The sequence below is a fragment of the Hemitrygon akajei genome, chromosome 5 (assembly GCF_048418815.1).
Source record: "Hemitrygon akajei chromosome 5, sHemAka1.3, whole genome shotgun sequence".
NCBI classification, from domain to species: domain Eukaryota; kingdom Metazoa; phylum Chordata; class Chondrichthyes; order Myliobatiformes; family Dasyatidae; genus Hemitrygon; species Hemitrygon akajei.
The window spans coordinates 24348576-24363203 of NC_133128.1; the positions used below are offsets into that span (position 1 = coordinate 24348576).

The 14628-nt window shown below is 42.8% G+C and overlaps 1 protein-coding gene across 1 annotated transcript in view; it reads left to right on the forward strand.

The window, feature by feature from the left end:
* Window positions 1-11441, forward strand: part of umodl1 (uromodulin-like 1) — a 116600-nt gene extending 105159 nt beyond the window's left edge. Inside the window, exons 24-28 of the mRNA XM_073047626.1 lie at window positions 725-867; window positions 5711-5941; window positions 6770-6929; window positions 9175-9265; window positions 10223-11441. Coding sequence (XP_072903727.1) covers window positions 725-867; window positions 5711-5941; window positions 6770-6929; window positions 9175-9265; window positions 10223-10410 — 813 coding nt within the window. The 3' untranslated portion in view covers window positions 10411-11441. The remainder of the gene's footprint in view (window positions 1-724; window positions 868-5710; window positions 5942-6769; window positions 6930-9174; window positions 9266-10222) is intronic.
* The last annotated feature ends 3187 nt before the right edge of the window (window positions 11442-14628 follow it).

Sequence of the window (14628 nt, forward strand, 5' to 3'; positions counted from 1 at the left end):
GGTAGGAAAAACCTGAAAGAATGGGTCTATCTGGGCAAACAGGTTTGTGGATCTTGGGTACGAGGTAGAAACTGGAGGTGTGGAGTGCAGGAACTATGAGGTTGGTGGCAGTGGATGGGAGATCCCCAGAGCTAATAAGGTCAGTGATGGTGTAGGAGACAATGCCCTGCTGCTCCTTAGTGGGTCCTGTTCGAGGGGTAAGTAGGAGGAAATGTCTGTCGGTTGTTGATGGGCCTCAGTAAGGTAGAAGTCAGTCCACCAGACTACTACAGCACCCTCTTTATCTGTGGGACTAAGCGTAGGATTGCATTGTTGCTGGCTTGGGATGTGTGTGACATTCAACAAGTTCCTTATCTTTGTTCTGTTCTTCAAGCGGTTCAGCTAATAGACTCCTATCATCCTAAAAATGCCTATAAAACCTGTGATTTCTATAATTCTGGTATTTAGCACGTTCCTAGTTCCACCACCAATGTCCATGCTGCAGATCTTTAGAATCTACGTGCCAGAATCCATTCCCTAAAATTCCCTGCTTCTTCAGATTATATTATGTCCTTTTGATTGAACTGTTGAACATCCGTTCCACTTATAAAAATTGGTATCAAATTCCCTGTGACAATTCCCCCATTAAATGCCTTATGACATTTAATTTCCGCAAATGTGTTAAATGAAGTGACGTTCTTTAATTTCTGCGCAACTGTTTGATTGCTGTGTTCACTTATTCCAGAATGACACTCACACAGTGGTGAAAACGACACTACAGAACATTGTTTCCTCAAGTACAGTCTCTGCTGGTGATAATCTTGCGGTCCCTGTAAATTGCACATTTGACAACAGCCTCTTGCTTCCTGATGGCTATGCTCCAAATGGGTAAGGTGTCCCGTTTCAATCTGATTTGAGGGACTCGTGTTAAATTTAGGTTTGCTTATTGGCTTTAATTCCATGAGGCTTAAATGAAAAGACGATGACACGTCATAAATTGCCTTAATATTATTCATCACACACAAATGCTGGAGGAACTCAGCAGGTGAGGCAGTGTCTAAGGAGGGGAGAAACAGTTAACGTTTTGGGCTGAGACCCTTCATCAAGACCAGAAGGAGAGAGATCAGAAGCCAGAATAAAAAGGAAGGGGGAGGGGATGAGTACATGCTGGCAGGTAAAAACTGTCATGTCTCCAATTAATAAAGATTTTATATTTGTCACATGTACAGTACTTTGAAACATAAAGGGAAATGCATTGTTTGTGTCAATGACATGGCTAACGAACTTTCTACCTTCAGGAACCTCACTGTATCAGCCACCAGACCCTGTAAACTCTCTACCACTATCTGTTTTTTCATATTATCTGAGCACTCTATTTATCCAGTAGCTGAGATATCTGCTCATCCCAAGCCTCATATTCTTCTTCCCCATTGGGTGTGAGCTTGACTCCAGAGAACACTCTCAGCCTATGATAACTGTGGCTCTCCACAGGTACACCTTGGCATTGATCAGACAGTGATGTAAAAGCCAAAACCAGCTCAGAACTTAACTCAACAGCTGCAGGGTCCACTAGACCTTTCACCTCAGACAACTCCTTTCCTCAACTTCGCAGAACTGGTCTTTGAAGTCTTCACCCTCAGCAGCATTCCCCCCTTCTCTAAAGATATGGCCTGGCCATGGTCCCACCTCTCCAGGTGTCCCTATCCTATCAGGCAGTGTGACTTCAGCCACATCACTGGTAGGCTGGACTAACACAGCATCCTTACTAGCTGATTGGTCAAAGCGCCGTTCAATCACTGTAAATATACATGTAAGTGTACTCACTGGTGGTGAGGGTTTTGTCTGTGATGGACTGGGCTGAATCCACCACTTTCTGGGACCAGGAAGACTGAGCCCTAACCCCCACCATCCAGCCCACGGCCTCTGATAGGGCATGATGTCTCTTATAGTGTGAAACTGGGATGACCATGGGGATGAACTGTAAACAGATTACTTGGGGGTGAGAGAACTGCAACACTCAGAGAATTGGCACCCAGATAACAGAATGGAGCTGTGAAATGTAGATCACCAGGTTAGGCCTGGCATGTCTTCCTCTCCCAGAAAGAAAACAAATGGAAAAAGTGTGGTGGGGGGGGGGGGTGAAAAAAGTCAGTTAATATTACAGATTCAGACTGAAAAAGTCAAATACCTGAAGTTTTACAATTCAAAATGGAGTGAAGAGGTTGCTGCGTGTTCAGATAGAAAATGAAATTTAGTTCTTGACCTGCTGGGCTTTTTCTCCTGCTCTACATTTTGCAACTCCCACATTCCTTTGCGTGTGTTCCCAATCTCTGTTATCTCTCACTTGTTGATCAGGTAACTGTTTATAGTTTATCTCCATGGTTAACATGTTTTCATCCAGTCAGAGACGTCCTCCTTCCTTGGAGCTCAACAAGCTTCTTTTGTCTGCTTTCCAAATCTGTCAAAAGGCTCCCCTCCTGAGATGCTGACTTTGTTTCATAGGTGTGATCTGACCTGCTGAGTATTTCCAGGGGTAGCTGTATTCGTTCAATATTTTTTTTTCTTTGAGAGTTGGGATTATCTAGAAAATCCCCAGAGCCATTGTGACAAGTCCATTAGATTGCTTAACATCTTAATAAGTCATGTCGGAAATGCTGAATTGCACAAACTTCATTTAAAGTAATCACTTAGAGAGTGGTAAGAATGTGGAATGAACTGCTAGCAAATTTAATTTCAATATTAAAGAGAAATTTGGATAGGTAGATGGATGAAAGAGGTGTGGTGGTTTGGGTGCAGGTTGTTGGGACTAGGCAGAGTAATAGTTCATCACAGACTAGATGGGCTAAAGGGCCTGTATCAGTGCAGTAGTGTTCTATGACTCCATGCCATTAGTTGCATCCCATCCTTATGACTGAATCTTTCACTTACGGTGTCAAGAGCCACAGTAATCCAAAATTTGACTTGGCACACAGTTTGTAACTTACAGTATTTTCTGCCCTGGCATCCCATCTAATCCAAACTAGTTGGACACACAGAAGAAGACATTACAGCATGCCAGGACATTTGTGAATGACGTAGGCTACTTATTCCAACTGAGTTTACTTTTCAGCAAAACCCCCATCTCGGCTGTTTTGTTAAAGTAGTCTCCAGTTTTGATCTTGCTGCTTTACCCATTAGAATTAAATAACTGGCTGCTAAGATAGAGAGTTTTAGGCCTGCAGAGTCACAAAACTCGGAAGCAGGTTCTTTAACCTACCTTACCCATACTGACAAGATAGAACAGTACAGCACAAGGACAGGTCCTTCACTCCACAATGTTCTGCTGAACCAATTAAATCCTTAATCGTCCCTTCATCGCAGGCCTCTGCAGAGAGTGGTGCAGACAGCCCAGTGCATCTGTAGTTGCTAACTTCCCATGATTCAGGACATTCACAAGGACAGGCGTGTATAAAGGGCCTGTAGGATCATTGGAGACCCAAGTCACCACAACCACAATCATTGGGGACCCGAGTCACCCCAACCACAATCTATTCCAGTTGCTAGCATCCGGGAAACAGTACCACAGCATAAAAGCCAGGATCAACAGGCTCCAGGACAGCTTCTTCCACCAGGCCATCAGACTGATTAACTCATGCTGATCTGAATGTACTCTATAGTAAATTGACAATTCTATTTATTATAAATTACTATGATGTGCACATTGCACATTTAGACAGAGATATAACGTAAAGATTATATTCTTCATGTATGTGAAGGATGTTAGAAGTATCGTCAATTCAATTCAATAAATTAGTAGTCAAATATCAGCTAAACTAATAACAATGTAAATACCCTTCCATTTCCCTCACATTAATGTGACTATCTGAAGGTCTCTGAAAATTCATGAATGTATCTGCCGTTATCTGCACCCCAGGGAATGATTTCAAGGCATCCACCACTCTGTGTTTAAAAAAAACTTACTCCTTACATCTCTTTGATCTTACTGCCTCTCTCCGTGAGTACATATCCTTTGGTACAGGTTGAGTACACCTTAGCCGAAATTTCAAAATCCGAAAACCTCTGAAATATGAAATTCTTCGAAGCGCTCACATATGTAATGAACAGAAGTTAATCAGAAATAGAAAATCACTCCATAAAACAAAAAATGACAATCTGAATCATGAATTAAAAGAATGGATTCATCAACATCAGAATGAACACATGCTGATCATAAAACAAGCGAAGATCTATCACAAGAAACTGAAAACTGAAAGTAATGGTGAATATTCAGCAGGCTGATTGCAGAAATTTAGGAAAAGGCACAGATCGGTGGTGATAATGGGTCTGCTGATCAAAAAGCAGCCGGGAGATTCATTGATGAGTTTGCCAAGGTAGTCGCCATGAAAATCTAACACACCAAACAGCTGAATCAGTACATATGTGTGATGAACAAGTGTAAGACAGGTAGCACATAAATTCAGAGTTGGAAATGATGGTGATCCCAATCTATTCTCATTATATATTCCAAAATCTGAAATTGGAAACACTTCCAACCCTAAGCATTTCGGATAAGAGGTATTCAACCTGTATTAGGTGTTACTATGCTGGGACAAATATATTGTCTATCTCCTCTTTCTATGCCTCTCATAATCTGGCAAACTTCTATCAGGTCTCCCCTTAGCCCCTGCTGCTCCAGAGGGAACAACCCAGCTTTGTCCAATCTCTCATTATAGCACATGCCTGTCATTGTAGCAGTGTGATCGATACTACTCCTAGTTATTTGCACTTGGTCCATAATGACGCCGTCTTCCTAATTGAAACAAAGTGGTAGAAATACTCAATAGGTCATGCACTACCTGTAGAGTAAAATCGGAAATCACAAACAGAAGCTATTAACACTATGTTTTTCTTTACACAAATTATGCCTGACTTCTTGAGTGTTTCTAGAACTTTGTTTTTATTTTGGATTTTTAATGTAAGTGTACAGGTAGTAGAGCAGAGGACATAGTCTTGTGGGGCATAAGTGTAGAGGATAATCGTAGTGGAGGTGTTGCTACTAATCCTTATATATTATGATCTATTGGTCGGGAAATTAAGGATCTAGTTTCAAAGGAGTTGTTGAGTGTCAGGTTTGGTGGTTGGGAATCGAGTTTGCTTGGAATTATGGCATTGCAGGCAAAGCTGCAGTCAATAAGTAGCTGCAAAAGATCCTCAAAACAGAGAAAGTAGAACCTTATCATCTCTAGTAAGCACTTACAATGTTCAAAAGACAATTAGATAGGTACATGGATAGAACATGCTATAGACCAAATACAGGTACTGTAATTGGTGCTCTCTCAGTTGGACAACTTATTTGGCATGGATGAGTTGGGTTGAAGTGTCTGTTCTCCATGTTCTCAAGTTCTCTGACTCTATGGCTCAATGTAATATCAATGGTATTTGTTCAATGGACTTCAAATTTCAAAGCAGACTTTCATAAACTCCATGTTTAGCAATATCCAATCAGGTTGAATTTCCACCTTTTTGTATTTAGTTCCATCTATTTATTATTGTAAGAATGTCACTGAAGGCATTTGAAGAAAATGCTCCTGAATTAAGGCCAAGTTTGATTTGCATCAATTTGACTTTACCCTCTTCAACTGGTGGTCCTTTTGAAATATAGCTGACTTCATACATTAATTTAGAACCCGAACACTTTTTTAAAAGTTCAAATTCCCTTGTAGACTCCTAACAATTTACTTTCTGCTTCAAGGAGAAATAGCATAAGCCTGGAAGGAACTGGAAACTACACAGCCAGCATTGAAACCTTCAATGGAAACCAAACATTATTGGAGAACCCTCTTCTAGATCCTGATGATGAAGTGTCCATACAAATTTCGATTGATACATCGGACAACAGAGCCAAGTTGGTCCTTGCGGAGTGCTGGGCTACACTAAGCAACAACGCAACTAGCGACTCTTTGCACAGTATTATCAAAAACGGGTAAGAGACAGATGCCAAAAAGCGTATAGAGGATGGAGAGAGATGGATATTATTGGATGATATTGGCTGAGGTTTGGGACAGGAGATGGGAAATGCTCAAATTATGCCAGGTAGCTTGTTTTATATATTAACGTGAAAGACCACATTAAACCAAAGATTATCTTTTATCTATTAAATCAAGGTTTGAACTCATGTACTGAAATATAATTTATTTATTGTGTTCTGATTTAGTCATCTTCTTCTAGCTTGAAGGTAGTCCTTGCAACATTGTTCAGATGGACAGCTGGACAGCTGGACTGTTGGGCATTTTGGTGTGTGTGTGTGTGTGTGTGTCTGTGTGTGTGTGTGTGAGAGCGTGTGTGTGTGTCTGTGTGTGTGTGTGTGTGTGTGTGTGTGTGTGTGTGTACGCAAGACAGAGAGAGAGAACTGCCAATATTTCTCCTTTGAGGGAAGACTTAAACTATGTCAGATCCCTTTTTTGACTAAATCATCCATCCAGGTCGTCTGTTCAGGGAACATCATCAGTATAATGTTGATGGGACGGAATAACTATTATTTTCCTTCCATGCAATGAGGGCAAATAGGTTCATTTTATGGCCACAGTAATCAGTCCACTAGGCATATACCAGGTGGTGTAGATAAGACTTTTCTTATCCCTGTATGTCAAGGTGATCTATTCTTCAATAACAAGATGTAATTCCTCCTCTTCACCATTGTAGAACTTATGAATTTGCTAAATAGCTGAAGTCCAGGCCCAGCACTGAGTCTTATTTAATAAATTTTAATTGCTTAATTCTGAATACATTCTCTTGCCTTTTCCTATTTCAGATGCCCAGTTCCAGGATCACAGATAAAAATGTCTGAAAACGGAAACTCCACTAGTGCAAATTTTACTCTGAAAGTATTTTCGTTCATTAGCATGCCTTTTGTCTATATACACTGCCATACTCATGTCTGCTTGGAAGCAAATGGATCTATTTGCCGGCCGGTAAGTCTAGTTCTTTGTTTCCTTGGGCCATTTCTTTGCATGGGATCACGTTCCGAAAATGTCAAATTGCCTTTTACTTGCATTTGAACGATATACACAATCTTGCCTCCAAGTTAGACCACAATTAGTTGATGTTTTCTGCTCAGTTGCTATTGTAGACTGGGCCTTGATTGTTTTGAAACCATACCTGTCATTTGGACAATTTTGGCCCATTTGAGTCTTGGGTGGTACTGAATTTGTTTCAGAGAACCAATAACAAAGTGGTTGCTGTCATTCCTCATAGTGATCCTGTACAAATCTTTCCCTGAGCAGCTAATTTTCTAGACTGTAATGCACTCATTACTCGAGGGGCCTTGGGTGTAAATTGGCAGCTGTATAAATGTGGTCAGATTTCAAAAGTAAGTCAATGGCTCTGAAGTGCTTTTGGATATAAAAGTTACTATCCAAAAGCGAGTTCATCTCCACGTGAAAATCTTCATACTTGGGAGTGGCAGCAGAGCAGTTAAATACATGGACGTTTAATTCAGAGGTCTGGACTAAAGAAACTAAAGATATGAATTTAAATCCCACTGCATTCATAGAATTCAATTTAGATTATTTAAGCAGTCTGGGACTAACATTGCTAGTCTCCCAAATGAGGGACAAAGATGAAAATTGAGATTTGACATGTCACTGGACGTTCTAACAAACTTCTACAGATGAATGTTGGAAGAATCCTGACTGGTTGCATCATGATCGGGAATGGCAATTTGAATACATAGGAGCATAAGAAACTGTAGAGAGTAGTGGACTCAACCCAGTCCCTCGCAGCCCAATCCCTCTCCACCATTGAAAGTATCTACATGAGGCACTGCCTCAAAACAGCAACCTCTAAAGTTTCTATCCCCCAACATCTTAGTCATGCTGTCTTATTGCAGCAGCATTCAGTCTAGAGGTACAGAAGTCTGAGATCCCACACCACCATGTTTCAAGACCGATTAATTCCCTTCAGCCATTTGATTCTTGAACCAACCTGCACAACCTTATCACTACACAAGTATAGCAACAATTTGTACTTCAAGGAACAATCTTTGGTTCAAGTTGTGTTCTTTCTTGTACAGTTCTTGTTTAATTTGTGTTTCTTTTCTGAATGTTTTGCTTTTAATGCTCGGTCGCTGTACTGCTGCAGCAGGAAAGTATTTCACTGCTCCTGTGCGTACATGTAGTTGTACACATGACAATAAATTTGACTTGGCAGGCAGCTTGCACTTTTAAATTCATACCTTTTCACTCATATTCTTCAAGGAAAGTGTTGGATTCTCCTCATCATGTCCAGCTCCAGACCCCAGAAATGCTTGCAATTGGGAAAAGCTGCAGGTTTAGAGGTGCTGTTGAAGCCAGCTTGGGGCATTGCTGCAGTGCATTATTTTTCTTCTTGCACCTAAGTTGAAATGTGAAGCGTTAAACTAGTGAAATGGATGCCGATCATTGTCAAAGAATTTTGCAGGGCAGTCTGTCCAACAAACCTCCCGAGGCTCTGAAGAAACACACTAATCCCACCCATCTACCCTTTTCATTATATATTTCCAGTCAGGGTGGTAGGGGGCTTTGGGAGAAACCACAGGTAAGGCCGTAGATACCTGCTGTTCTTGTCCTTGTGCCTGATTGTTTGTTCATTTATTTATGTATGTTTGCATTTATTTTTATCAATGTATTTATTTATCTATCTAATCTTTTTAAAGATTAGCTTTATTTGTTGAATGTACTTGGAAATATACAGTGAAGTGCATCATTTGTCTCAAATCCAATCGGCAAGAATTGTGCTGGGCAGCCAGCAAATATCAACTACACTTCTGTCACCAACATAACATGCCCCACAACTCACTAAACCTAACCTGCACGTCTTTGGAATGTGGGAGGAAATCGAAACACATGCGGTCCTGGGGAGAATGTAAAATCTCCTTATAGACAGCGGCAGGATTTAATCTGTGTTGCTGGCGGTCGTGGGGAGAATGTAAAATCTCCTTATAGACAGCGACAGGATTTAATCTGTGTTGCTGGCACTGTATTAGTGCTATGCTAATGTGGATAGGATTATGAGTCTGGGAGGAGCTGTCATGGCAAATGGCTGAAGTGTATTTGTAGATACTTTGGCCATGGTACATCTGTGGGGGAGGGAATATGCCACCTGTCCTGGACAGAGGTAAACTCCCCAAATGGAGCTGAGCTGCTTCTCATTAGTTTTTTGTTTGTCTTTTTTAACCAGTCATGCACCGGCTCTCATTTGATCAAGGATGCTGACGTTGTTGCAAAGAGGACTGTGTCACTCGGGCCCCTGCATCGCAGATATAGCAATGGTAAGTGACGGTGGATTCCCAAGAGTCAGGAGCTGTTTTGCCCAAAGCAAACATTCCAGTCAAAGGCAGGACACAGTGGGGGACAACGATGACCTTTGCTGTCAGATCAACTTAGACACTTAATGCTGCTAAAATAGTCCAAGGCATCTGCCACCAATGCCAGTCAGAAACTGAGACGTACATTGTTTGGCGTAGTTGAGGGAGTACGTATTTCTTCAGCAGGATTCCATCTAACTCCATTCAATTATATCAGGCTTGATGTGCAAGAGCTGCTGTCAAACAATATGCAGACATGACACAGCAATAATGCGTTTGGACTGGAACTGCAGGAGCTTCCTTTGGAATTGGTTTATTGCTGTTATATGTGGAAAAGGAGGAAAAACATTTTATTGGGATTGTTGTGTGAATGAAGTCACCAGAGAACAGTACTGGTAGAAATGAAGCATTTGACAAAACAAGGTACGGCAGGCATCATTTTGGTGGAAAGGTCTGTCTGTGCCCAGCACTACACATGTTTTATGTGCTAAAGATCAAAGAAAATTCAAGACATTCAAACAAATACTTATTTAAAATCTTCCCACTATCACACGCAAACCAAGTGTCGATTCCATGCAATGGAGTGTTGATTGGACTCATACATATGCAGATGATCAGTGAAATGCCTGTTTCCTGGTCTGCCTGGTCTGTGAACCTATTGTTCAGAGCTGCATTAAAAATCAAATCTACAGTCCACGTTCAGATGTGAAGACTGGTGGCCAAAGTTATCTGCTAAATGAGCTAAACCCCAAAATCACTCAAACACGAATAAAGCCAGCATTTCACCAGTCTTGTGCTATTAATACATACATTGCTGTAGCACCAGTGAATGCATTATTACTTCAAGGACAGTTTTCTCGTCCATAGTGATATTCGTGTTATTGAACTGCTGAAAATATCTGTGCTTTTATCTTCTAACAGAAGGTAGACCCGTGGTGGAATTGGATGAAAATATCATGGCACTGAAAGCAGTGGTGGGCCTCGGAATTCTCCTCTGCCTGACGCTTGTGGTGATATCTGCGGTTCTGATGACTGTGTACACCCGGTGGGGCCGCAGCCTCTCTGCTCAGCCCACTGGCCCGGACTACCAGCCTTTCGACAACTACTGATGAAGTAGGAACAGTAACCAGGATGACGCGGGAAGGACACCATGACCAGGACTGTCGTAGAAAACCCTATCAGTTATCCTCCTCTTTCCGTGTGGTTTTGGTCGAAGGGATTCAGACAAACCTTCCCTCTCCCCGTCACTACTGTTTTATTGGATTTCTTTACTGTACTCCTGCAATCCTGGCCTTGTGTACAGCGCCGACTTATTTTCCTTGCTTCACCATTGGCAGTCGTACCTTCACCCCCCTTCAACTCATTGTAAAATAAGCTGAACTTCTAAATCCATTCATTGGTGCATCTCCCTTAAAATAAGCAACAGCAATTCCCTGCATCAGGAGGCTACCCCACTGGAAGAATTCTTCCTCCCTCCAGGTAACATTAATCCCTACCCTGTTGTTACTGATGCCATAAAAAAGTGTATCAAATGTCCTTTTGCAATGGTCACTCAGACATTACAATCCCTTATCCCTGGAAATATTATTCTCTAGATTAATTCCTGTTCATTTAAAGGTGATGGGGTGGCACAGTAGTGTAGAAGTTAGGACAACACTTTGCAGTACAGGTGAGCTGGGTTCAATCGCTGATGCTGCCGGTGAGCAGTTTGCATATTCTCCGTGTGACCATGTGGATTTCCTCCCGGTGCCCTGGTTTCCTCCCACAATCCAACGATGTACCAGTTGGAGGTTAATTGGTCATTAGACTAGGATTAAATTGGAGGATTAGAACATAGAACATAGAATAGTACAGCACATTACAGGCCTTTCAGCCCACAATGTTGTGCTGACCCTCAAACCCTGCCTCACATATAATCCCCCACCATAAATTCCTCCATTTACTTGTCTAGTAGTCTCTTAAACAACACTAGTGTGTCTGCCTCCACCACTCTCAGGCAGTGCATTCCATGCACCAACCACTCTCTGAGTGAAAAACCTTCCTCCAATATCCCCCTTGAACTTCCCTCCCCTTAACTTAAAGCCATGTCCTCTTGTACTGAGCAGTGGTGCCCTGGGGAAGAGGCGCTGGCTGTCCACTCTGTCTATTCCTCTTAATATCTTGTACACCTCTATCATGTCTCCTCTCATCCTCCTTCTCTCCAAAGAGTAAAGCCCTAGCTCCCTTAATCTCTGATCATAATCTATACTCTCTAAACCAGGCAGCTTCCTGGTAAATCTCCTCTGTACCCTTTCCAATGCTGCCACATCCTTCCTATACTGAGGTGACCAGAACTGGACACAGTACTCCAAGTGTGGCCTAACTAGAGTTTTATAGAGCTGCATCATTACATCGCGTCTCTTAAACGCTATCCCTCGACTTATGAAAGCTAACACCCCATAAGCTTTCTTAACTACCCTATCTACCTGTGAGGCAACTTTCAGGGATCTGTGGACATGTAACCCCAGATCCCTCTGCTCCTCCACACTACCAAGTATCCTGCCATTTACTTTGTACTCTGCCTTGGAGTTTGTCCTTCCAAAGTGTACCACCTCACACTTCTCCGGGTTGAACTCCATTTGCCACTGCTCAGCCCACTTCTGCATCCTATCAATGTCTCTCTGCAATCTTTGACAATCATCTACACTATCTACAACAGCACCAACCTTTGTGTCATCTGCAAACTTGCCAACCCACCCTTCTACCCCCACATCCAGGTCATTAATAAAAATCACGAAAAGTAGAGGTCCCAGAACAGATCCTTGTGGGACATCACTAGTCACAACCCTCCAGTCTGAATGTACTCCCTCCACCACAACCCTCTGCCTTCTGCAGGCAAGCCAATTCTGAATCCACCTGGCCAAACTTCCCAGGATCCCATGCCTTCTGACTTTCTGAATAAGCCTACCATGTGGAACCTTGTCAAATGCCTTACTAAAATCCATGTAGATCACATCCACTGCACTACCCTCATCTATATGCCTGGTCACCTCCTTAAAGAACTCTATCAGGCTTGTTAGGCACGATCTGCCCTTCACAAAGCCATGCTGACTATCCCTGATCAGACCATGATTCTCTAAATGCCCATAGATCCTATCTCTAAGAATCTTTTCCAACAGCTTTCCCACCATAGATGTAAGGCTCACTGGTCTATAATTACCTGGACTATCCCTACTACCTTTTTTGAACAAGGGGACAACATTCACCTTCCTCCAATCCTCCGGTACCATTCCTGTGGACAAGGAGGACATAAAGATCCTAGCCAGAGGCTCAGCAATCTCTTCCCTTGCCTCGTGGAGCAGCCTGGGGAATATTCCGTCAGGCCCCAGGGACTTATCCGTCCTAATGTATTTTAACAACTCCAACATCTCCGCTCCCTTAATATCAACATGCTCCAGAACATCAACCTCACTCATATTGTCCTCACCATCATCAAGTTCCTTCTCATTGGTGAATACTGAAGAGAAGTATTCATTGAGGACCTCACTCACTTCCACAGCCTCCAGGCACATCTTCCCACTTTTATCTCTAATCAGTCCTACCTTTACTCCTGTCAGCCTTTTGTTCTTCACATAATTGAAGAATGCCTTGGGGTTTTCCTTTACCCTACTCGCCAAGGTCTTCTCATGACCCCTTGCTCTTCTCAGCCCCTTCTTAAGCTCCTTTCTTGCTACCCTATATTCCTCAATAGCCCCATCTGATCCTTGCTTCCTAAACCTCATGTATGCTGCCTTCTTCCACCTGACTAGACTTTCCACTTCACTTGTCACCCATGGTTCCTTCACCCTACCATTCTTTATCTTCCTCAGCGGGACAAATTTATCCCTAACATCCTGCAAGATATCCCTAAACATCGACCACATGTCCATAGTACATTTCCCTGCAAAAACATCATCCCAATTCACACCCGCAAGTTCTAGCCTTATAGCCTCATAATTTGCCCTTCCCCAATTAAAAATGTTCCTGTCCTCTCTGATTCTATCCTTTTCCATGATAATGCTAAAGGTCAGGGAGCGGTGATCACTGTCCCCCAGATGCTCATCCACTGATAGATTTGCGACCTGACCCGGTTTGTTACCTAATACTAGACCTAGTATGGCATTCCCCCTAGTCGTCCTGTCAACATACTGTGACAGGAATCCATCCTGGACACACTTAACAAATTCTGCCCCATCTAAACCCTTGGAACTAATCAAGTGCCAATCAATATTAGGGAAGTTAAAGTCACCTATGATAACAACCCTGTTATTTTTGCACCTTTCCAAAATCTGCCTCCCAATCTACTCCTCGGTATCTCTGCTGCTACCAGGGGTTTATAGAATACCCCCAGTAGAGTAACTGCTCCCTTCCTGTTCCTGACTTCCACCCATACTGACTCAAAAGAGGATCCTGCTACATTACCCACCCTTTCTGTAGCTGTAATAGTATCCCTGACCAGTAATGCCACCCCTCCTCCCCTTCCCCCCCTCTCTATCCCTTTTAAAGCTCTGAAATCCAGGAATATTGAGAATCCATTCCTGCCCTGGTGCCAGCCAAGTCTCCGTAATGGCCACTACATCATAATTCCATGTATGTATCCAAGCTCTCAGTTCATCACCTTTGTTCCTGATGCTTCTTGCATTGAAATATACACACTTTAGCCCTTCTACCTTACTACCTTTATACCCTTTATTCTGCTGCTCTTTCCTCAAAGCCTCTCTATATGTTAGATCTGGCTTTACTCCATGCACTTCTTTCACTGCTCTATTGCTCCGGGTCCCATCCCCCTTGCAAATTAGTTTAAACCCTCCCGAACCATGCTAGCAAACCTACCAGCAAGGATATTGCTCCCCCTTGAGTTCAGGTGCAACCCATCCAATCTGTACAGGTCCCACCTTCCCCAGAAGAGATCCCAATGGTCCAAAAATCTAAAACCCTGCCCCCTGCACCAACTCCTCAGCCACGCATTCAACTGCCATCTCCTCCAATTCTTACCATCACTATCATGTAGCACTGGCAGCAATCCTGAGAACGCCACCCTTGAGGTCCTGTTCTTCAGCCTTCTGCCTAGTTCCCGAAACTCACACTTCAGGACCTCATCCCTCTTCCTGCCTATGTCATTGGTCCCAACATGTATCACGACTTCTGGTTGCTTTCCCTCTCGTACCAGGATGTCATGCACCCGGTCAGAGACATCCCAGACCCTGGCACCCGGGAGGCAACAAACCATGCAGGTGTCCTTCTCACATCCACAAAATCTCCTGTCTGCTCCCCTGACTATAGAGTCTCCAATGACGACAGCTCTCCTC